This window comes from Saimiri boliviensis, chromosome 1 (assembly GCF_048565385.1).
Source record: "Saimiri boliviensis isolate mSaiBol1 chromosome 1, mSaiBol1.pri, whole genome shotgun sequence".
NCBI classification, from domain to species: Eukaryota; Metazoa; Chordata; class Mammalia; order Primates; family Cebidae; genus Saimiri; species Saimiri boliviensis.
Window position 1 is genome coordinate 231,789,416 of NC_133449.1, and position 22,775 is coordinate 231,812,190.

The window sequence follows — 22,775 nt, forward strand, 5'->3', positions numbered from 1 at the left end:
CCTTTAACTCTTCTTTACACTGCCAGTTAAAGTGAACTGCACATTGGTCTTTATGTAAAAATTCTATTTTCCCTCCCCTTCTTAATTTTACTCAGAATGCTTTGTCCTTCCAGAGTCTTTTCCTATTTCCACATTTCTGTAGCCCCTGTTTTATCTAGAAAAAAAAAAAAAAAAAAAGGCTCTCTGAACTCCTGTAGCACTTAACATAAACTTCCTTAAGACATGCTTTGTTTTTTACCAACATGTGGACCTATCTACATCTCTCCCCCACTGGGCTGGGAACTCCCCGTGGCCGTGATGTCTTCACGGATCCCTGTGTTCCCATAATGCACCATGGAGACGCCCAGGAATAACCTAGTGAATGAATGAAGATTTCTCAATTTTTGTGGAAGTTCTGGATCCAACAATTTGAGGATAAAAAGTTACTCCCAAAGGCTCAATTTATCCCTCTTCTAGAGAGACTTTTTTAGTGACCAGCCACATCAGTCAGTTCCTGAGGGAAACAGAAGTCTACTCCAGGCAGAAGGGTGAGCTGCTTGGAGTAGCAGGGAGGAGTGGATAACTAACTGGTAAAAAGTTACTCAGCTGGAGAATTCCCCAGGAGTTCCATGACCTGGGGCCCATCCCCCAGAGGGAACTGGAAAGATGGCGCACCTGTGCAAAATACTCCTCAGAGATCCTCCCAGCCCACTCAATGCACAGGTCCAAGGGGCGGCATGGGTTGGCCACGTCAGCACACTTAATCATCATGCGTTTGATCAGGATTTGGTTTTCAGGGAAGTTCTTCCCAGCAGGGTTGCATTCACAGTCGCTGCCCTCAATCTGGAAAACAGAGGGGTCAGGTCAGGGTTGGTTCAAGATAATGGGGAAGACCACAAGGACTAACTCACCAGGCATTCAGTGATGATCACCGAGCACAGAGGTGAGACTGGGACTCCGCAAAGGCTGCTTTTCCTTTTTAAAATTCTATATAAAATATACTGATAGATTCTTTTAAAGAATATACTGGTCGAGCTTTAAAGACACTCAGCAATACAAACACACAGAGTTTCAAAGTTCCTGTCACTACCCATCTACCCCTCACATCCATTTTCTTCCCCAGAGGTAACTGCTATAGTAGTTTTTTTATTTTGAGCAATTTGATATGTAATCTTACAAGGAATTTCTTCCGTTTTTTGTTTTGCTTTGTTTTTCTTCATGTGTAACAGCAGAGGTTTTATCTATTTTAATCTATTTAAAGTAGGGCAGTGGCACATACATGTGACCCTTCAATTTCTTGATTTATTTCTACTACTTATGCCTACCAGCTCCCTCCCTCCTCTGACCTGTCCCACCCTCAACTCCCCCACACTCCCTCACACTTTGGTTCTCCCTAAAGCATGTGTCCACTCATGCTTTCTTGGCTGTTCTTCTGACTGGCTGGTAGGTGAGCCAGGTAGGTGTGGGGTCCTTGGAGTAGAAAGTGGTCAGGAGCAGGTGTGTTCAGCCACGTTTAGAAAGACTGTCCCACACCCTGGTCCAGACCTAGTGGTGCTATCAGTGTCCCCAGCCATGTGGCCAGGACATGAGTTGGTGCACATAGATGCAATCACAGGCCACTTACATAGAACTTGGAAGATTGTTATTCTCCACTTTTAAAGTCACCATCAAATTGACTGTGGGAAAACAATTAGGTCTCCAGAGCTCTGCCAAGCCAAGAGACCGCATGACATTTGGGGGTTTAAGACTGGACCTATTTATTAGACTATCAACGGGCAGAATATGTTCTGGAGGTTTTTGATTACTTATCAAAGTAATACTCTTTACTATAAACACTGCAGTTAATAGTAAATTTCAATGCAGAGTTGGGGGCTTACATAGACGGATGACCTTCCCGGTTTTAAGTTCTGTGATTCTGCATACTTTTCCTTCTCTAAATCCCCAGATCCTTGCTCCCATAACTCTTCTGTTGAAGTAGAGGACTCTGATGTGCTGTGGAATCCCTGGGGAAAGGGGTTAATAGGTGAGGTAGACACTGTCCCTTCATCCAGACTGGCCATGGGATGGGTCCTACACAGATAGTCTCCTTACTGATCTAGTTACTCAAGATGATCATTTACTATCCATCCACTTTGTCAACCTCTTCTGCTTAACAGGAATGAGCAGAAAGCTTTTCTACCTCTATGGAGTTATTAACAGCTTTGTGAGTTCAGAGAACAGTGGATCTTACTAGGTGTGAACCTTCTGTTTCATGTTCTTAAAATTCAAATTGGTAAGGACCTTAAGGCATGAGTAGGTTTTACAACAAATGCTTCTGCTTTCCAGTGACTCCCGGTCTTATGATAGACTTCAGCTACTGGTATGCTTTTAATGTGAATCAGGAACATTCTTTGTTCTTTAAAACACTCTCCAACTTTGAGGTTTCCCAAGAGCTCATCGAACTGAGAGATAAAGGCATTGGATTCTTTAAAATGCCACCATTTATGCCGACTCTGCTCATCTACGGCTCCTTCCATCATATTCTTTGGGCCTAGCTTTTTTGGTCAGTACTGGCTTTTTCTCAGGGCCTTTCTTCCAAGGAGCTGAGTTGCTGTGGGCACAGTTTATTCTCATCCTCAAGAAAAACAAGTGGCCAGTCCTTTCAGCCCTTTACCAACCCCAAGCAAATAACCACCTTGCATTTGAGTGAGAGAGAAAATGCTTCGGGGCCAGAACAGGCTCTCATGGAAATGTGCGTGCGTGTGCCTTATGGCATGGAAAGCAGTGCTCACCTCAGCTGCCATTGGCTTGTTGATGCTGTTCACAAACTTATTCACATGTTCAAAGTGTTTTGTCATCTCTGTTGCCAAAACCATGTCAATAATAGCCTGGCGCAGCGTTCGATAATGGTTCCTAAAATAACCAGAAGACAAAGGGGCTTGTTCACAGTGTGTCTCGAATTATAACTATCCTGCCACCATTTCACTACACTCCTTGCAACCTAGGAGGAAGCTGGGGCAGAGTTAAGTAATGTGTGCAGATCACAAGAAGAGTTTTACCTGCTCATCCTCCCAAAATGCAGATGCTATTCCATTTTCCCCAGTGACGGCTGACCCTTCCTTATGTGATTTGTGAGTATTTTTAAAAAGAGAGGAGATACCTATCTCATGGTGGACATTTATCTGACAAGGTGATTCCCCTCTCCCTTCCCTTGAGAACATCAAAACAGTAAGGTGGCAGAAAATGGCAGGCGGGCCCGGCAGCCACATAAGCTGGCCCACTGCACTCTGTGCAAACATAGTGATTCCCATTGCACAGCATGGCCACAGCCTCTTTCAGTGATGGTATTAGAAGATTTTCCTGTTAATAAGTCATTCTCTAGACTGCAGTGCTAGAAGTTGTAATGAATGAAGCAACAACCCTGCCCCAAATTACCATCCAATTCTATCACCCTTTTCTAACCCCAAGAGCCAGAATGACTCTTTAATAAAATTGGGTATTGGAAAAGAATTCCTTCTGCAAAAGTTAAAAAACCCATCTTTGATACTGATGAAACTGAAGCCAAAGCTGGAATAACTCATCTCCATGTTTTCCCATTTGTTTTGTGGAGACGAAACTGACAGGCTCACATAGACCGGCGGTCCGGAGGCTCAAGTGAGCTCTGCGTTCTCTGTACACTGCACCCTCCCGAGCATCTGTCCACCAGCCTGGCTGGTGCTGTGTGGGAAACACCCATAGTCTGACTGCAAGATGCTGGCAGGCAAGAGGAGCTGCTCATATTTAACCCACTCTCATCAGAGGAGAATGCAGGGCTAGGGGAACCTGCCTGACACTTCATGCTCCTGCTTCTCTGTGGGACCTACTCATGAGGGAGTGTTTTAAGTGGCCGAATATTGAGCTGGGGAAAGCTGTGGGTGGATCATTTTCCTTGAGTTCCACAAAAGACAGGATGTCCTCATAGGAGGGTAAAAATATCTGCTGTACTTTCTCATAATACAGTCAATATTTATATAGTGTTCTGCAGTGTATAAAACATTTTTATGAACTCACTGAAGACTAAATGAAATTTCAAAATGTAAAGGCAGTCTGAAAAGTCAAATTAAGTTAAGGGCAAGGTTATTTTATCATCTGATACAGTGGGACAGCTATTATTTTCCCTTTCCCCTAAGAGGAAGCCAAGTCTTTGGGAAAACCTAGTTTCCCACTTACACTTCACAAACTTGAGCCCAGGAGCCCAAGCACAACAAACCTGTCAATATTCTTGAAAATGTTGCACTTGGTGTCCTTGACCGTGAGCTGGAAGGCCAGGGCGGTGTGGTGGCTCTCCAGAACTGCAGTGTCGTTATAGAGCACAGCGAGCTCGCTGCCTGCATTGCAGAGGAAAGAGTTGGTCCTTCCCGGGTGATCCACGTCGTGGACAGTGGCGGCAATGAGGGCTGCCACCTCATCCAGCTGATCGAGGCTTCCCTGGGATGAGGAGGAGGCAAAGTTGAGCATTACCCACTGGATCTTGGAGACCTGCATCCATCCCTGCCTGTACAGAGGGCTGGGTCAGAGGATTTGGGATTTTCAGAATGTTTTTAGCCTGCTGAGCCTTCTGACTTCCTAGATGTGGAGAGGCGGCGTTGGACATGCAGCATCGCTTTACTCGGCTGTTACCTGTTGGGAAATCTGAGCCACAGTTACAGCAGATGCTCCTGCAGGACGAGGCCCAACAGGCCTTTTGAATTGCCCACTGTATGGTATTACTGCCATAGCAGAAAGTGGCCTGTGATCACAAATATTAACCAATTTGCCCACTTCTGAAAAGATTTTGAGTGTGCTGGTAGCAAATGGCTCAGACACAAGGAAATTATTCACACAATGGGGAAATGACCAGAGCTGAGCAGTAAAAGACGACCAAGGGAAAGAAGAAGGACTGCCAGCAAAATTAAGGCTAAGGGGGCTCTTGCAGCTAGGAACAAAATTCAGCTCTGAGCTAGCAGGCAGCAGAGGCAAAAAGGGAAACCCTATTTCGAAAGCTCTCATTATGTAATTAACACAAACCGGAGCATGTGGGGATACAAGTGTTTTCTGAGACTGCAGCTTTAGGAGGGAGTTATCAGATGGGCTATGTTATATAAGAGATGCTATACTATGAATGTATTATTTATTGAGTGCCTTCTAGGTACCAATTATCACCGCAGAGTGCCAGCGCTGCAGTGATGATTTACACCGGCACAGTCTGCACAGAGGGAGAGAGACAAATACATTTTAAAACAAATAGAAGTAACTTACTGTGAGATGTGCCAAGAAGGAAAGTGCAGATACTTTGGAAGTAGAACCATGGGGCCTGGTCTACTTTAGGCAGCACTGTCCGATGTATTTTTTGCGATGAAAGAAACGTGTTCTATTTGTACTATCCGACAGAGTAACCCCTAGTTGCATGCAGCTACTGGACACTTGAAATGTAGCAGTAACTGAGGAACTGCATTTTAAACTTTACTTAGTAGCTATGTGAGGCTGATGGCTACCATATCAGATGACATGAGTCTAGAGAGGGGTGCACTTCAAAGGGGGTGATTTTTACGCGGAGGCTGAAGGAGAAGCAGGAATTGTCCAGGCAACAAGCAGCAAGAGGGGAATTCCAGGCAGAAAGAGCAGCCTACATGAAGCTCCTAAAGTCCAACCAAAAAGGTGTGTTCAGGAAACGTGAAGAACATCGTCATGGCTGAAGGGGAATAGCGAGTGAGAGGGAAAGTGATCCCCAAGATGAGAGGTCATATTTTTGGTATTCTCAAAATTTGCTCTAGGAGAGCTGCTGCTCAGGGGAGGAAGGCGAACCTGCAGCTCAGCATGGTCCTGTGAGGGCACCCTGACAGCCAAGGGGCTGCACGTGCATGTGTTGCTTTAGCGTTGTAGTGGGCTTCCCTGAAAGCTCTGTCCCCCCAAGAAGGGAGCCATTTCCATTCCCAAACGCTGACCCCATGGAGCTGGTGAGCAACCCTGGGCTGACCCCAGTTAACACAACAGGCCTCCTGAGTAGCGACAGCAGAAGTTACTCTTTTCAGCTCTGATTCTGCAGTGCACCCAGGGCAAGCACACACAACTGGGCCCATTCCACTGCTGCTCGGGAGAGGCCACAGTCACCTGCAGGCACGTTCAGCCATCTCCAACCTCAGGACCCGGGACTGCCCCAACCTGGGCTCCACCTTCACTGACTGTACCTGAGCAGTGAGAACCCACAGGGCCCAAACCCTGGGCCTCCAGCTAGGGCCCCTATGGTGTGTTCAATCCTGCTTGGAGTCTCAGGCCTGTTTATTTTTTAATTCTTCAATGAAATAGATTCAAGTAACTGGGGTAAAAACATAAAAAGCACTAGACGGAACATGCCTTTCCTTCCAGCTAACACTCACTTAAACCATGCCCTCACTGACTTTTGCAAAGGTATCAATAATGGGTCCTGCAGTTTTGGTGGGCACCAACAAGGCCTTGTCTGACCAGAATGCCTGGGAGGTTGGGAAGAAGACGGGCTAGTTCAGGAGCAGAGGAGAGAAGCAAGCCCCTCCCTGTGTCAGGGAGGAAATGTCTGTGGCAGAAAACCTCACCAAACCTGCAACTGGCAAAATTCAAATCCCATGGAGGTACAGTTACCTCTGCATAGTTTTTTTCCTTCTTTAACCACTGGGAGTAGATTTGGATCACACTGAGGAACGTAGGCCAGGAGGGTTTCATTCTAGATCTTCCTTTCAAGTAGTTCCTTACTCAGGATAAATATTCATGTATGCCCAGATACTAATAAAGGTATGCTTGCTCTCCTGGCCTCTCCACTTGCAATAGTTCCCTGGAATTGGGTAACGTTGAGAGTGGATGGGGTCTGTTGCCAATTGAAGGGGCTGTTAGCTCTAGGCATGCTAGCTCTACAGCTGGGTTGGGCATGCTTTGTCATAGTGACATGAAGAGTTTTAGCCTGGCCAGGCGTGGTGGCTCATGCTTGTAATTCCAGCAATTTTAGAAGCCGAGGCAGGTGGATTATCTGAAGTCAGGAGTTCCGGAAGAGCCTGACCAACATGGTGAAACCCCAACTCTACTAAAAACACAAAAAATTAGCTGGGTGTGGTGGTGTGCACCTGTAACCCCAGCTACTTGGGAGGCTGAGGTGGGATAATCACTTGGACCTGGGAGGCAGAGGTTGCAGTGAGACAAGATGGCACCATTGCACTCCAAACTGGGTGACAAAGCAAGACTCCATCTCAAAAGAAAAAAAGAAAAAGAGGAAAAAAGAATTTTAGCTTATCGCAAAGAAATTGGGAGTGAAAATGACACAAAGAACAGGTAAGAAAATGCTTTCTGACCCTCTTTGTCCAGGCCGGCATATCTGGTAGAAGAGGCCTCAGGAGTAAATCTTTATGGACTCACCAGTGATCATAGTAACCCTCTGAGCACAGAAGCCTCTTCCAGCTCAGTTCGCCAAGGCTCCTTGCAGCCCTACATTTTCTGATTCTCTGGCAGGGGCTGCCAGCATGAGAAAATGTGTTTTGAATTGTAAACATATTCTGTCTAATCTTAAGCTTGTTTCTATTGCTGTCATTTGAGAAATCTAATCAAATTCCAAATACACTAGCAGAACTCACAACTTAAAGAAATATATTTTGGAGGAGGGTAGGCAGATATGATCAAGTTATTAAGCATTCCCTAATTTATCAAAGATTTAATCGGCATTTTCCTAAAGTGGTTCTGCTTGAGTGAGGCTCACCTCTAACTCAAGATTGCAGAGGCTACTGATCGCCTTGGTCTTGGCATTAATGAGCTGGGTGCTGATCTCAACTGGTAGCATGTGGCTTCAGCTGTGAAATATCGTGGTACAAAAAAGAGAAGCATGAACCTGTAGTAGGAATCCAAGGTGTTTTTACTCCTCAAAGAAAGCTGTTATAGAAACTATTAGTTTCTTAAAAGTAGAAGATATCACTATTAGTTTTTTTAAAAGTAGAAGACAAAATTCTTCAAAAGCATCATTCTGGCCAGGCACGGTGGCTCACACCTGTAATCCCACAACTTTGGGAGGCCGAGGCAGGCGGATCATGAGGTCAAGAGATAGAGACCATCCTGACCAACATGGTGGCACCCTGTCTCTACTAAAAATACAAAAATTAGCTGGGTGTGGTGACGCAGGCCTGTAGTCTCCGCTACTTGGGAAGCTGAGGCAGGAAAATCGCTTGAAGCTGGGAGGCGGAGGTTACAGTGAGCTGAGATCACGCCATTGCACTCCAGCCTGGCAACAGAGCCAGACTCTGTCTCAAAAACAAACAAAAAACAACAACAAAACCCACAAAAGCATCATTCTTGGGTCCCATTGTTTTCTTGCTGATCAAAGTGAAGATCAGGATGCCTTTGGCAAAACTGAGAAGAAAACATCACAGCCCACTTCCTATTTTCATGCCATTTCTGCTTCTTCCAGTCTCACTATAGCTCTTAAGTACCTATGATCTTAATCCTTCATTAACACCTGTTCTAAGAAAATGATCTAATGTCAGGCATTTACAGATTGATGTGAATGTCAGTCTCGATATGGCACTTCTCCCAGGGGTATCTAAACTTTAAGTTTTACGTCTAGTTGTAGCAAAAGAATTTATAAGCTTTGGTGTGCAAGTGATGGTAGCTGGGGAGGAGGAGAGATGGTGATCTCTTGCCAGTTAGTTATAAATAGGGCTGCCCTTATGTAAAGAGCAGGGCGTTCCTAGGACTGCCCTACAGATCAGCAGTGGTACATGACAGTGTTGAACTCCAGGACTAAGGGATAAGGAACTCTTTCAAAATTATGCAAAAGTCATTAATATGCAGATATACACAGTCACACACAAAATACAAACATCTATGTATGTAAATCAGTGTAGAATGCAGAATGTCTATGATTAATAGGGGGATTGTAATCTACCAATGGCCAAGTCCTGATACTAAAATTTAATCTATAGATCTAGTAACCATTTGCTGTTACAATTAAGTTCTGTCCTGCAACCCACAAACACAGTTCCTAGTAAACATTTGGAGAATGGGTTCATGATCTGCCATGCATATAAAGGAGGCTCTATAGTGACAAAAATTATTATTTTTAGTTTTTGGAGGAGGGGAGGGCTAGCAGAAAGGTCCATGTCTTTATAACAGCAAAGCGACTGGTCAATTTGGTAACAAAAAAATAATTTTTTTTTTAAAGCTGTCAAGTTAATTGCAAAATAGCTGTTTGCCTAATGTATTTCCTAAGATTAAGTTCTTGGCTCTCCAATCGAGGCAGGTAACTAGGTCATGCTATCAAAACCCTACCTTTACTCTTTCCTTTCCAAGGAAGAAAGCGGTGGCGTGCAATACGTCGGCAGCATGGGTGGAGTTGTGGTAGGCGTTGGAAGAGTGGTAGTTGGCTTCGATCACTTGGAACCAGGCCCGAAGAGTGGTTTCAGAACAGTTTAAAAATTCACATACTCCAAACCGAGAGAAAACCTTTAAGCCCAGGTAAACCAACGGCCTGAAAAATAGGAAAACCCACCCTAGTTCATTGTATTCACTGGCCCAGAAACTTTTCTTCCATGTTACTGGAGGGTGGAAGCATTTTTCTTCTGATGATAGCTTCACACACAAAGGAGTATAAAAGCATCACCTCCAAAAATTAGGAGGTAGGATCTCTCCGCCTCACCAGCCACCTCTTTGGAACTAGATGCTTCATGGAATTATTTCTAGATGATCTCTAAGCCCTAGGTCCCTCAGTGGCTCTGGTAACCAAGAAATGAGACTGGCAATCCCTCTTCATTTCTACTTCCACACCAACCTTGCACTTTATTTATGCTCCCTAAAGAAGTGACTAAGCTTAAGGACAAGAGGAACAGCTTGGATGGCGTCAAACTTCTATCATTTAGAGTCCCATTGCTTATTTACATTACAGGTGAGAATCATTCATATCCTATAGACCAACGCCACTGGGAAGAAACAGCTTTCTCATGTAGAAAAAGTCCTTTTAGTTATCTTTCCTCTGCCTACAGGATGGAGCAGCTAAAAAAAAAAAAAAAAAAAATCTACAGTGCTCTCAATTCCATTCTGTAGGGTAGAGCTTTGAGACAAGTTTGAGGCTGAGGATTCGTAGAACTCTTGGTTCACTAGCACAAAGGAGGGACCTGTGGATGCTCAGGCGGATCCCACATCTTACTAATACCCTCCACAAAGGAGCTCACTCGAGGCCACAGTCTCTGTTCATTCACCGCTACTCCAACATGGCACAAGAGGCAGAACCTGTGAGGTCTCTCATGGCAAAAACATATCTCCCTCAAAGTTTCCAAATGTGAGAGTTTGAGTGTGGCCATCAATCCTGCTCTGCCTTCAGCCAGAGAAGTCACATACCTTTTATGTGTAACTGCTTCCAATTCAAAGATGTTGAAGTCCCAACTCTCCTCATTATCAAGTAATTGAGAGATACAAGGGGGAACATCATTGATGGTTATTGGCATCGCCAGGTGACTGTGGCTCTGGTGCACATCTGAGCAAACAGATGGGTTGGGGAAGGCTGGTTAATTGTGGAGTCTTGAGTGCCCGGGTATCTGTCATTATCTTCATGGTTACTGCTACGAAGTCTTAGGGGGTGGGCTCGGTGGCTCACACATGCAATCCCAGTACTTTGGCAGGCTGAGGCAGGCGTATCCCTTGAGATCAGGAGTTCAAGACCAGCCTGGCCAACATGGTGAAACCCCATTTCTACTAAAAATACAAAAATTAGCCAAATGTGGTGGCATGTCCCTGTAATCCCAGCCACTCGGGAGGCTGAGGCAGGAGGATTGCTTGAACCCAGCAGGCAGAGGTTGCAGTGAGCCAAGATCGTGCTGCTGCACTCTACCCTGGACAATAGAGCAAGACTCTATCTCAAAAAAGAAAAGAAAAAAGAAAAGTCTTGTATTTCCTAAAGTAGGAAAATTTTCACTTCAAGATTTTTCTGGGGCTGTGCGCAGTGGCTCAGGCCTGTAATCCTAGCATTTTGGTAGGCTGAGGCAGGAGGACCACAAGGTCATGAGTTCGAGACCAGCCTGACCAACATGGTGAAACCCTATCTCTACTAAAAAAGAATACAAAAATTAGCCGGACATGGTGATGCGTGCCTGTTATCCCAGGTACTCAGGAGGCTGAGGCAGGAGAATTGCTTGAACCTGGAAGGCAGAGGTTGCAGTGAGCCAAGATGGCACCACTGCACTCCAGCCTGGGTGACAGAGCGAGACTTCATCTCAAAAAAAAAAAAAAAAAAAAAAAAAAAAAAAAAAAAAAAAAAGATTTTTTTGTTACTGAACTTCAAGACCCTCAAATAGAAAAATAATTCAGTTTAACTCTGTTTAAATGTATAGAGATTTACAATTCTTATTCTAACCATGCTCAGAGCAGTAATTTTAATTAGTGGACTAGTTTTAGATGTAGACCATATGGATGCTTAAACTCAAATGAGAGTAGCTGGAAGTAACACCTCTCAGAACAATAATCACAACAGTGGGGATAGCATAGGCTGGAGGCAGGTCACGGTAACAAGTAGACAGATGAAAACTTACTCTTTGTAAACACATATTCGTTTCCTGACAGCCTTCTCAAGCCGTCCTTGAATAAAGGAAGAGCCTGTTAGAAGCATGCTTTATATCCATTATCATTCTCCTCTTTCTTTCATTAGAAAAAGAGATTTGAATCCTGAATAACCCAATCAATCTGGAAGTCGAAGTTGAAGCAAAGCTCAAAATTAAATCAGAACAGTTATCAGACAGATGATACTCTCTCTTCTGTAACTATGAGCCTCAGAAGGTGAAGAACTGGGATAGAATGGATGTGACCGCGCTCAGGACTCACAGGGAGTCGTGAGTGGGCTCTGTTGTGAGGCCATCTTCCTCTCCTGGCATTTTCAAGCCACCTAAGTGAAATCACTTAGGAGTGACCTTGCTTCAGATCTTGAAGGAATCCCACTCACCCTCAGAGGAACTGTGTTACTTGTGTCTTTAGACTTACATTTCGAGGAGCTGAAGACATCAGCCACATGTAGGGGATTACCTTCTAATGTAAACTTTTAAAAAGATTGAGCTATTTTTTGACTAATATCTCAACTAATTTTTTCCCAACTCTTTTTATGTTTTTAAACATGGGCATCGCTGCTTGCCTTTTAAAGAAGAGTTTCTGGGTTTGAGGTCCTGGGAGATGCAGCATCAAGAAAGTGGACGAAATGCCAATGTTATGCCATATCCGGGCTCTTGAACTATTCCCCAAATATTCTTGAATCTCAGTTTCCTTCCTTCCACCTTCGATCTCTGAGCACCTAAATTACCTAGATCTCTGCTTAAAAGTCATTTTATAAATGCTTACTTGTCATTCCCAGACAATGTGTGCTAAGGTTTAAAGTAGTATTAATTAATGAAGGACTCACCTGAAGTTATACCTGGGATCTTTAGGCCCAGAGCTTAATTTTTTAAATTCAGTAAACACGGAAGTGGCAACAACCACAACTGCCCTGCCTCTAAGCTGTGTATGGCAAGAGATTCCCAGCTTTCCTTGCTGTTCTCTCGCTCTACTTCCCCAAAACCACATAAAATTGAGGTGGAATCACACACTGGTTCTTCACAGCATCCTCTGGAGAGAAAACCCAGGACTGTATGGCAGCTAGGTAGGAGGAGGCTCGGACATGGGGCCAAACTGAGGACTAGGTAAAACAGGTCCAGGGCAGAAGCATCTCCCGATAAGCTATGTGCACCTGTGTACCATGTCAGTTTACTGTTGCCGTGGCAACACCCAGACTTTTCCACCTCTTTTCATGGCAACAACCCATCCTAGAAATAGCTGCAAAAACTGCCCCTTAATTTGCATATAATTAAAAGTGGGTATAAAGATGAGTGCGGAACTGCCTCTAAGCTGCTATCCAGGGCACACTGCCCGTGGGGTAGCCTTGCCCTGCAAGGAACAGCCCCCCTGCTGCTACTGTCCACTGCTGCTTCAGTAGAAGTTGCTGTTTAACACCACCAGCTTGTCCTTCAAATATTTCCTGGGCGAAGCCAACAACCCTCCCAGTCTGAGCCCCAGTCTGGGGGCTTGCCTGTCCTGTATCAGCAGCAGGGAGGGAGGGAACATGGCTTGCTCCCAGAACCAGACCCCTCCCACTGCAGTCTGTGGTGGCCACTGTCTTGCAGAGCCCTTGCTGATGCTGCCTAGAAGCTGAGGTCTGCATTGCATTAGATGGAGTTAACAGGACCCCCAGGGGCAGGAAGAGAACAAGAATGCCTTCAAGTTCCAGGTGGAGAATGGAGGGGAAAGCCAGTCAACACTCAGCATTTGGTGGCAGGGCTGCACAGAAACCTTCAAAGTCAAACTCATACATGACGTCTGGACTTTTTCTCTAAAGAATTCCAGCTTCAGACTCTGATGGGGAACTCAAATAATTTGAATTTTTTTCCTTTACTTGCTGACAGATGATAATGAAAGCCAAATAGATCACAGCAAAACACTAGAACAGGATGAGGAGTCCCTAGAAATCAGCTACTCTTGGTGGTGTAAATGGTGTTTTTTGGAATGTGGCTGTAAGAGGTTCCTTCTCTCCCTCCCCTCCCTGAGCCAGAACAGCCCCAATCTGCTTCTACTTTATAAATGGTACTTCTATACTAACTTTTATTTAAATAAAGGATTCTATAGTTAAGATTAAATGCTACAGTCTAACTATAAACCCTTTCATTACATAAGGAGTCAGGTCCATGGAAATGAAATCCAATACTATACCAGATCAAGGCAAAGCAGTAGGAATCAAGAGCCTGCAAACACCCCTCTTGCACATGAAGCCCTCCATCAGCTACCCACTGACTCCCTGCAGTCATAGGAAGACTGAAGCACTGTCCCCATGGCTATGGTAGGTCAGCCTTATGGAAAGACAAATGCAAGAGTCACTCAAATACCACTACACATATAATATGTAAATTCCGAGGCAGTTGCTTCTGATTATGCTAACATTACTTTATAAGCAACAGGTACTTCTGCAACCACCGGTAATAGTTCCCACATCAAGTGAACTCCAGAGGCCCCAGATGCCCCTCTTGCTTTTCTGGTTTTGCCTCATCACTCACAGTCATCAGGCCTCCAACAAGATCACTGGTGTGGGGATCTTCATCTTTGGTACCCAGCTGAGGGGAGTACAGTTCTGTGGTCCGTAAAATCTCTAGAACTCTGTCCAAGGCTTCCGCTACTGTGACTGGGCTGTTTTCTTGGGCTGCATTGATTATATTGATAACCTAATGGAGTGAAGAAAGAATACAGTTGAGGACAATAGGATTCTGCTTCCCCAAAGTCATATGTATGCCCAGAATCCAAAAGAAATCAATTGGTAACCGTCTCTTATTCAAAGTGACCAGCCCCTTTCACGGTACCACCCTTCTTTCTGAAGCATGCTTCTCTCCCCGCGGGCTCCCGGTGACTGTTCTCCTACCTCAGCGACTAGGCTTCCTCAGGCTCCCATGCGGATTCACCTCTCCAGGCCCTCCTTTACCAGTTGGAGTGGCTCAGAGATCTGTTCTGGGCCCCTCTCTCACTCTCTCACTCCCAGAAGTGGTATTTCGTTTCCATGACTTTGGACACCTGTGATCCACAGCCAGGAACCTTCTAATTTACCTCCCAGCCCTCAGCTTCCTTTGACCTCCAGGCTTGTACATTCAATTCCCTACCTGGCATACCTACCGGAATATCTCATAGGTCTAGCACTAAACACACGGTCTCGTTCCCTTCTCCCCACAGAAAGCACGTAAACACACACAATTAAAAAAAAAATCAAAGAGAAAAGCTGTTCACTTTCTGTGGTTTCTACAACAGAAAGCACTTCTATCCACCTTATGCTCACGCCCAAAACCTGGGAGGCCGTGTTGACGTAATACCTGTCCTCATTCCTCTCCCAACCCTAGCAATGTAATTCATCACCAAGTCCTATTGGTCTACCCCAAAATATTTCTTGATCTATTCATTTCTCTCCACCTCCACTGCTATAATTCTAGCTCAGCTACTTCTAGAATAGCCCCTAACTGACCTGTTCTCTTGCCGCCTCCAATCCATTCTCTGCACAGTAGCTGAGCGTTCTTTTCAACAAACGTATCTGGTCACATTGCCCACCCCACACCTGAAACTCTTCAGTGGTTTCCACTATACATAAACTAAGATACAAACTCCTCTGTCCCTGCTGACCAGAATGAGCTGAGCCCTGTGTAACTGACATCCTCCTCTCCCCGCTGCTTACCAAGCTCCAACCACTAAGCCTTTCTTTCAGCTCCTTAAATGTTCCAGTCCCTCTTTGCCCATCGCAGTGCTTTTCTTGCTGTTCCTGCTACCTGGAGTCTTCTCCTCCTCCTTTTCCTGAGTAACATCTATGCTTCAAATCTTGCTTCAAAATGACTCAGTTTCCCTGACTGTCCCTCTCATCCAGCCCACTTAAGGGCCCTACCGTAATTTCCTCTCACAGAACCCAGTTGTTTTCCTTCACTGTCCTGAAGGACAGTGTTTATGTGTTTACCTGCCTGCTGTTTCTTCCGCTAGGCTGAGCTCCACGATGTCCATGGGCTGTGTTTTCAGAGCACAGCCCAGTGCAAGGGCCCCTGACTGCAGCGTGCGGGCAGCAGTCACCACTCACCTTTGTGATGGGAGCCTCGATGGTCATGGAGTGGATCCTCGCCATGGACGGATAGCGACGATTTTGCAGGCTTGGTGCTGGGAAGAAGGGAAGAAAGCTGTGTCCGGTTCTGGTGGCTCCGTGTGTCTAAGTGCAGCAAAGGCGTCCCTTCATGGATGGGGCCCACTTCTCACAGGACTGCCCTCCCTTCTAAAAAGCCATGAATTCACCCATCTCTTCTGCCAAGGCTGATAGCCCAACTGCTACTTGTCTGAGTCTGGAAAGGTGATCCGGCCTGGAACTTCGGTGGCAGGAGGGTTTGGTGAGCCCCAAGTCCACAAGGGGAATTTCTGAGGAGGATGGGGTCCAAAAAGGCCTCATTCCAACAGCCTAATGACCCTCACAGCACCCACTTTTCCCCAATCACCCAACCCCAACTTTCGTAGTTCTGTGACTTTCAGTCCTAAGCCACTGGCCGTGTAACCAGATGACTGTGCAGCCAGCATGGGAAGGGAGGCAGTTCATGGTTACGGTCAGGGCGGAGGATTGAGCCCATTCTCAGTCTGAATTAGGGCCAGTCACTCCCCCTGCCCATGCCTTTAGGCTCTTAACTCCCAAAAGTTCTAGTTCAAATCTACAGAAACACATTTAAAAAAAAAAAGTGTATTTTTCTGAATAGGTAATGTTCATACTTGGTTTAAGAGACCAAGAGTAGAAGCTTGGCTTTAAAAGCGCTGTTCTCATCAGATCTTCCTACCGCCCCATCTGAGGCAGGCTAGAGGGGTACAGTCCCATTTCATGGAAGGGATCACTGAACCCAGCCCGCAGCAGAGCCTGCCTCCTGCTCAGCCGCCTCTGGGGTCCCCCTGGCTGCCAGTGCAGCAGCCACTGCAGGCCTGCATGCTCTGCAGCCTCCATTGTGCCCATGCTGGAGAGATGACAGTCCCCTTCAAGTTCCACTCCAGAAACAGCGAGTCCACTTCAAACTCCCTCATCCCTTATCCTGTCAGTCTAAAATATTCTATCTGTCCCCTCAATCCATCTCAAAATCCCTCAGTTCATATTCTTTTGATTTAGAGACACATCTCCATCCCTCAAGTGCCCTGTGAATTATCTATCTTTTTTTAAGCATCTTTGATCCTTGCTTTGTCAGGCACTTTCATACTCAGCCTTCCCATTGTGTCCTGAGCACTGGAAAGTCCCTTCCCCTTCCCCTTTCTGTTGACTCATCTTCTCTTTTCTATCACAGACACTACCCATCCCCTCCTCACACCCCAGAACCTATCCCCCTCATCTGCCAAATAAAAACCAAATGAGTGAGTGAAATCTACTAGTCTGTTGTCTGCTCTCGAGCTCCGATCTGCACAGCATCTAACGCTGCTGGCCACTCCTTTCTCAATCCCTTCTTGTTCTTGGTTCATGTGACATCCACTCACATGGTCACCCCAGCTCTTCTGTTCTCTTTGCTGGCCTTATTTCCACTGCCCACTTCCTGAGACTGTGCCTTCAGTCTCAGGCTTAGACCCTCTCCCCCACTTTCACTACATCCACATGAACACACACCCCTTAGAGATGTTCTTCTGTGCCTCGCTTCGCCTGTCACCTCTAGAACTGCCAAATCCATGTTTAGAGCCCCGAGTACTAGGCTTGCAGTTGGCTTCCTAGATATCGCCACAAAATAGGATTCATCTTCTTCTCCTTAACCCCAACGTAGCCAAACCTGAAGACGTTCCCTTTTCTGTAAATACGACTTAAAATGTCCCAGACACAGAGGAATGAAATGTCAGAATCATCTGACTTTTCTATCTCCCTGCGAATCCAACTGTTTACTTAGGCCTGGCTGATGGAATTCAAAAAATACTTCGCTAAATCCTGCTTTTCAGGGCAGAAAACATTTTGCCAAATTCTGCTTCACAATTTCTCTGTGACATTTCATGAAGGAGAAGTGAGTGCACATAGCTAGTCCACTGAAAACTAGGTTTGTGTTGGGAGTCGGGAAGCCAGGACTGGCTGCCTCTCTGCCTCGAGCACCCAAGATTGACCTTGTCTAGCTACTGAAACTCTGAGTTGCTTGGGTGGTTATGGCTCAACATGTTTCAAGCCATCAAGAAACAAGCATGGAGTCCATCCAAAGAGAGAACAAAGACTGCACAATAAGATTTTTAAAAATAATTATTAAAAATCCTAAAAACCTTTCAGCTTACTGAAAAAGAAGTTGGTGTTATTGAACTCTTACTCTTTGGAGTTTATATGCTGATGAATTTTTGAACATAGTCCTTAATCATTTTCTACATTTTAAAAAGGTAAAAGGAATCTGAAAAATGTCTTACCATCACTGCCTCGAGATGATATCGATTTCACGTCAATGGACTCTTTCCTCCTGTTCTTATATCTGAATGAATGAGGCTCTAAGGATTTCAGATTAGAAAGGGAAGGTGGTTAGTTTTCAGTGTATTCACAGAAGAGATTCAAACTTGTTTTTTCTTTATTCTCTGAAGAAAACAAATTTAATTTTTAAGCACTATAAAATAATTTTAAGTCAACGACTTTCTTTTAAAATCATAAAGACACACAAAATTATAGTCATATTAGTTAAATGATGACCTTTTTAATGGTGCATGTTATATCACAGTAATATAGCTTAGTATCAAGGGTTATTTAGTTCCATGAATGTAATTTTGAAAATAAACATTAGGCCAGCCGTGGTGGCTCACACCAGTAATCCCAGCACTTTGGGAGGCCAAGGCGGGCAAATCACCTGAGGTTGGGAGTTCAAGACCAGCCTGACAAACATGGAGAAACCCCATCTCTATCGAAAAAAAATACAAAATTTGCCAGGCATGGTAGTGCATGCTTGTAATCCCAGCTACTCAGGAGGCTGAGGCAGGAGAATCGCTTGAACCCAGGAGGCAGAGGTTGCAGTGAACCAAGATTGCGCCATTGCACTCCAGCCTGGGCAACAAGAGTGAAACTTCATCCCCCCACTGCAATAAAAAAAAGAAAAGAAAAAGAATTTAAGAAAATAAACCTTAAAAGTTGAGGGACATTCAGAAGGGGGGTTCATCTCGACTTGAAAGACAATATATTCAACTGGATAGGGAAGGCTTTTATGGGATATTTTAGGAAACATAGTACTAATGAAACTATAGAGATTTAAATAAGAAATTAATTCAGATGAATTTTGGGCACCTCTGAAAAGTCAGACTTCTAGATGGTCTTCTAGATTTTCTTTGAGGATGGATTTCATCAAATGATACATACTGATGATCACAGGAAAGGGAGATAACCAGTTTTTGATTCCTCCAAAATTTCAACAACTAAACTCTCACCCTTGTCCCTATTTTCTGGGGGTAAGGTGGGAAGTGGCACGGGAAAACATTTAAAGAATTCTGGCCTAAGTCTTTACAGACTTTGAATTTAACACTGAAAATGCACCATCATGTTAATGTAAAAACTAACAAAAAGCATATGCCACCAGTGAGCACCGAGATATAAAAAATAACAAGGCAGCAGCGTTGGCTTCAGAAACACACATTTTCAGCGCATTTGCTTCTTGTGAGAGTAACTCATAAGCCAGTAGAGAAATTTAGCTATCATACAGGATTACTCCTCACTAGACTAAGACAGGAGGCAGACATGCAAATTTCAGCAGGAAGAATGCGTTTCTCAGATGCCAATAAATGATCATATTCCAAGAAGGAAAAAAAGATGCTTCTTTAAGAATTGCCTGGTGACACAAGGTGCAAGAAGCCTAGTAGTTAAGGAAACTAGCTCCAGAGCCAAATTGCCAAGATTCAAATTTCTACTGTGCCATCCAGTAGCTGTGTAATCCTGGGAATTTTACTTAACTTCTCTGGGTCTCAGTAACCATATCTGTAAAGTGGGGGTAATTATAGCATCTCATTTATAAGCTGTTGTGAGAAATGAGTTAATATTTGTAAAGCATTTAGAACAGTGTCTGCCACAGAGTGAGCATGTTGTGCATGGCGGCTATTAATGACATCGGTTCATTTGCATGTATGTCTTTAGACACACATGATCCTGTTACACAGTTCTACTTACTGTTTTCACTTTATAATGTCTTAGACACTTCTCTAGATCACCTTAACCATTTATTTTAGTATCCTAAAAATCTGATTCAACTAAAAAAAGGTTAAATGAAAAACTGAGACTGAATTATACTTATACAGCATGAAGTGAAGGTGGAACTATTATAAAGTTAATCTGAACACCATAGCTACAGAGCCTTATCTTAAATAATCTAATTTAAAATATTTATTATAACATCTCTTTTCCTAATTTTTATCTTCCATATTCCACCTTAGTAACTTTCCTATCCGTGCATATATGTTTCAATATATATATTTAAAATTATCTATAAATAGTATTTTATATTGATGGGATTTTTATGATTGGGATTTTTACATTTACATTGATGGGATCCATGATATTGTTGGGATCATGGAATTTCTGAAACCCTGAGAAACTAATAATGCTCCCTTGTGAGAGCATTTGTGAGACCCTTGTTTTAGCCTATTCAGAGACTTAATTATGTACAGTCCTAGCATTTATTTACCAAGTAATAAATTAAGTCTAACTTAAAGACTTAAGATTAAATGCAAGATTAAGGAATCAAAATTCCTCAAAATTAATTTCTAAACAAAACTAAATGTAGAGAGGTTAGCTTCAAGGCTGTGGCCCAGGCTGGCTGGCTGGCTTCTAAATCATTCATTAGAAATTACTCAACAATGCATGATGTTTCTTCTTCCTGATTTTACCTCAGTTAAAATTAAGAGAATCTATAGGAATAGAAATGATTAAAAGTTTGGAGAAATTATTCTTCAATAAAGGCTAAAGTCAGGCCATATATTTAAAGAATTAATTGGTCATTCTTTCAACAGATGTTTATATGAATTAGAAACCTGAGCCGGATAAAGGAGATGTAAATGGCCGTACTCTATGGCAAAAAGGAATACTGGTGCCACAAATTAAAAAAAGAAAAAAAAAAGCTCCACTTACTGAGTACCTACTTTGTGCCAGACATTGTACTATGTACTTCAAATAAAATAATTAAGTCATTTAATAATTACAACAGTTCTGAAAACTACATAGGGCTATCCCCATTTTATGGGGCCAAGCACAGTGGCTCACGCCTGTACTCCCAACTTTGGGAGGCTGAGGTGGGCAGATCACAAGATCAAGAGTTCAAGACCAGCTTGACCAACATGGTGAAACTCTATCTCTACTAAAAATGCAAAAATTAACTGGGTGTGGTGGCTCACACCTGTAATCCAAGCTACTCAGGAGTCTGAGGCAGGAGAATGGCTTGAACTCAGGAGGCGGAGGTTGCAGCGAGCCGAGATCACAGCACTGCACTCCAGCCTGGGTGACAGAGTGGGACTCTGTCTCAAAAAAAAAAATAAAAAATAAAAAATAAAAAATAATGTAAGCATGGAGAGAGATTTTGTATATAGCCCAAGATCAAAGAGAATAAATGGTAGAAACTATACTTCCAAGATGGAATGGTTTCAATTTACCAATGTTTGCTGAGTATTTGCACAGTGTCTATTATGTACAAGGCAATACTGGGCAATGCAAAGGACATGAAAATGCTTAGAGCAGTTTCTGGCACCCAGAAGCTCCCAAGTTACTTAAAATAATACCCTTGCTCAAGTGCTACAAGAAATTAACTAAAATGTATGTGCGTGAGGGAGAGAAAATGCACTTGTGTGTGAAGTGTCATTACGTTATTCCAGGCTGTTCATGCCTAGAACGTTTTCAGAAAAGGGGAAGATAGATACCAGTTAAATGCTAGTTACTGCTAAGCATTATACATTTCCTTCTTTAATCCTCATTAACAATGAGATAGGCTTTTGCCAATTCATTTTACAAATGAAAAAAAAACTGAAGCTTAGAGCAAATGAAATCTTACCAAGTACGCTAGATATGATCCACCTCATTAAGAAGAGGGACTGAACACTGAGCCCAGGGTCTGACCTTACGCATTAGTGGCTGGGGAGGCCACCAACAGGGCAAAGAACGTTCCAGTTCTTGGCAAGAACAAAAATATTAAATTCTTGGTAGCAGACTGATTTTTTTTTCCCCTCCAACAATAAAAAAATTCCAGACCTTTCCACTTGTAGAAGTCATCAGGCCCAGCTCCTGTTTTTGTGGAGGAAGCCAAGGACCAAACAGTCTTGCCCAACATATGAGACGGGCGAGTAGGAAACTGAAATAGGAACGTGGTGCTTCTGCCTCCCGGGCCAGGACCTAGTGACATGTTCCAACTGTACAGTCACCAATTACTGCAGAGCAAAGGGAGCAAAGCAAAGGGAGACTGGACAGGGTTGAGCAACCACCGTATCGTCACCTGGGTCACATTCAACCAGTGTCTCCCCCAGACTTTCTGGCCACTCTTTTGGGTTTATCCGTCCTACATGGTAACTAGCCAAGGAAAGAAAGACAAGATGGAGGCGGCATTCAGTGGAGAAGGTTCAAGGACATTCTAAACAATTTCTGCTTTTCTTCTGGCTTGCCAACCCTGAGATATGAGCACGTAGATTTTAGTAGTCCACCTTCTGGGGTGGTAGTTGTCAACCTAGACTTCTTCAGAGAAATGTATACACTTGAACCCACAACTGCCTCCTACGTTAGAGTTCAATTGAAGTATTCTCACCTGTCTGAGAATTGTCTCCTGAATCACGATGAATCTTGTGAATCTAAAGTCGTTCAAAAATTGGTAAAAGAGAAAGATTTTAAATATGCCATTTGCTATATTTCTCAAACAATTTAGTGGAAAAGCTCTGAAGACTTAATGAAAGCAAGAAGCTGTACATATAATATGAACAGATGAAAGTCATACACCCAGTGATACAGCTACAAAGTCTCTGTCACTTTCAGACACTTAGAGCATGGCTGAGCCTGAGAGCAGGAAGATACCCAAGCCACATGCTGCCTGGGCAGGACATCTGCTTCTCCAGGCAGCTGTTTCCTCATTTTGACAGCCTACAGAAATGCAGAGAGATAAAAGATATAACTAAATACAAGTTTGTATAAGGCTAATACAAAACCGGATTGTTTCAGATATGTTATAAATTTTTTCTGTGCTACAGAAGTGATCTGAATTTAAGCCTAGGAGTTAAAAAACATTTCCTACAAAGCTCTTCAAATGCTCCAGTATAGACAGTCAATTTATAAAATGTTC

At 43.8% G+C, this 22,775-nt stretch overlaps 1 protein-coding gene across 14 annotated transcripts in view; it reads right to left on the reverse strand.

Moving 5' to 3' along the window:
• The window catches only part of PDE8B (phosphodiesterase 8B), a 371,501-nt gene that overhangs the window by 5,832 nt on the left and 342,894 nt on the right, over positions 1-22,775 (reverse strand). For 7 of the 14 annotated variants that reach the window (XM_074384536.1, XM_074384534.1, XM_074384551.1 and 4 more), the window contains 11 exons: positions 22,248-22,290; positions 17,902-17,979; positions 15,593-15,669; positions 14,046-14,210; positions 11,508-11,553; positions 10,321-10,456; positions 9,256-9,454; positions 4,208-4,425; positions 2,751-2,871; positions 1,857-1,982; positions 655-822 (listed from right to left, as the gene is read on the reverse strand). In XM_074384536.1, the coding sequence (XP_074240637.1) occupies positions 655-822; positions 1,857-1,982; positions 2,751-2,871; positions 4,208-4,425; positions 9,256-9,454; positions 10,321-10,456; positions 11,508-11,553; positions 14,046-14,210; positions 15,593-15,669; positions 17,902-17,979; positions 22,248-22,290 (1,377 nt within the window). The remainder of the gene's footprint in view (positions 1-654; positions 823-1,856; positions 1,983-2,750; positions 2,872-4,207; positions 4,426-9,255; positions 9,455-10,320; positions 10,457-11,507; positions 11,554-14,045; positions 14,211-15,592; positions 15,670-17,901; positions 17,980-22,247; positions 22,291-22,775) is intronic. The other 7 variants (XM_074384558.1, XM_074384560.1, XM_039476166.2 and 4 more) reach the window with 1 other exon arrangement.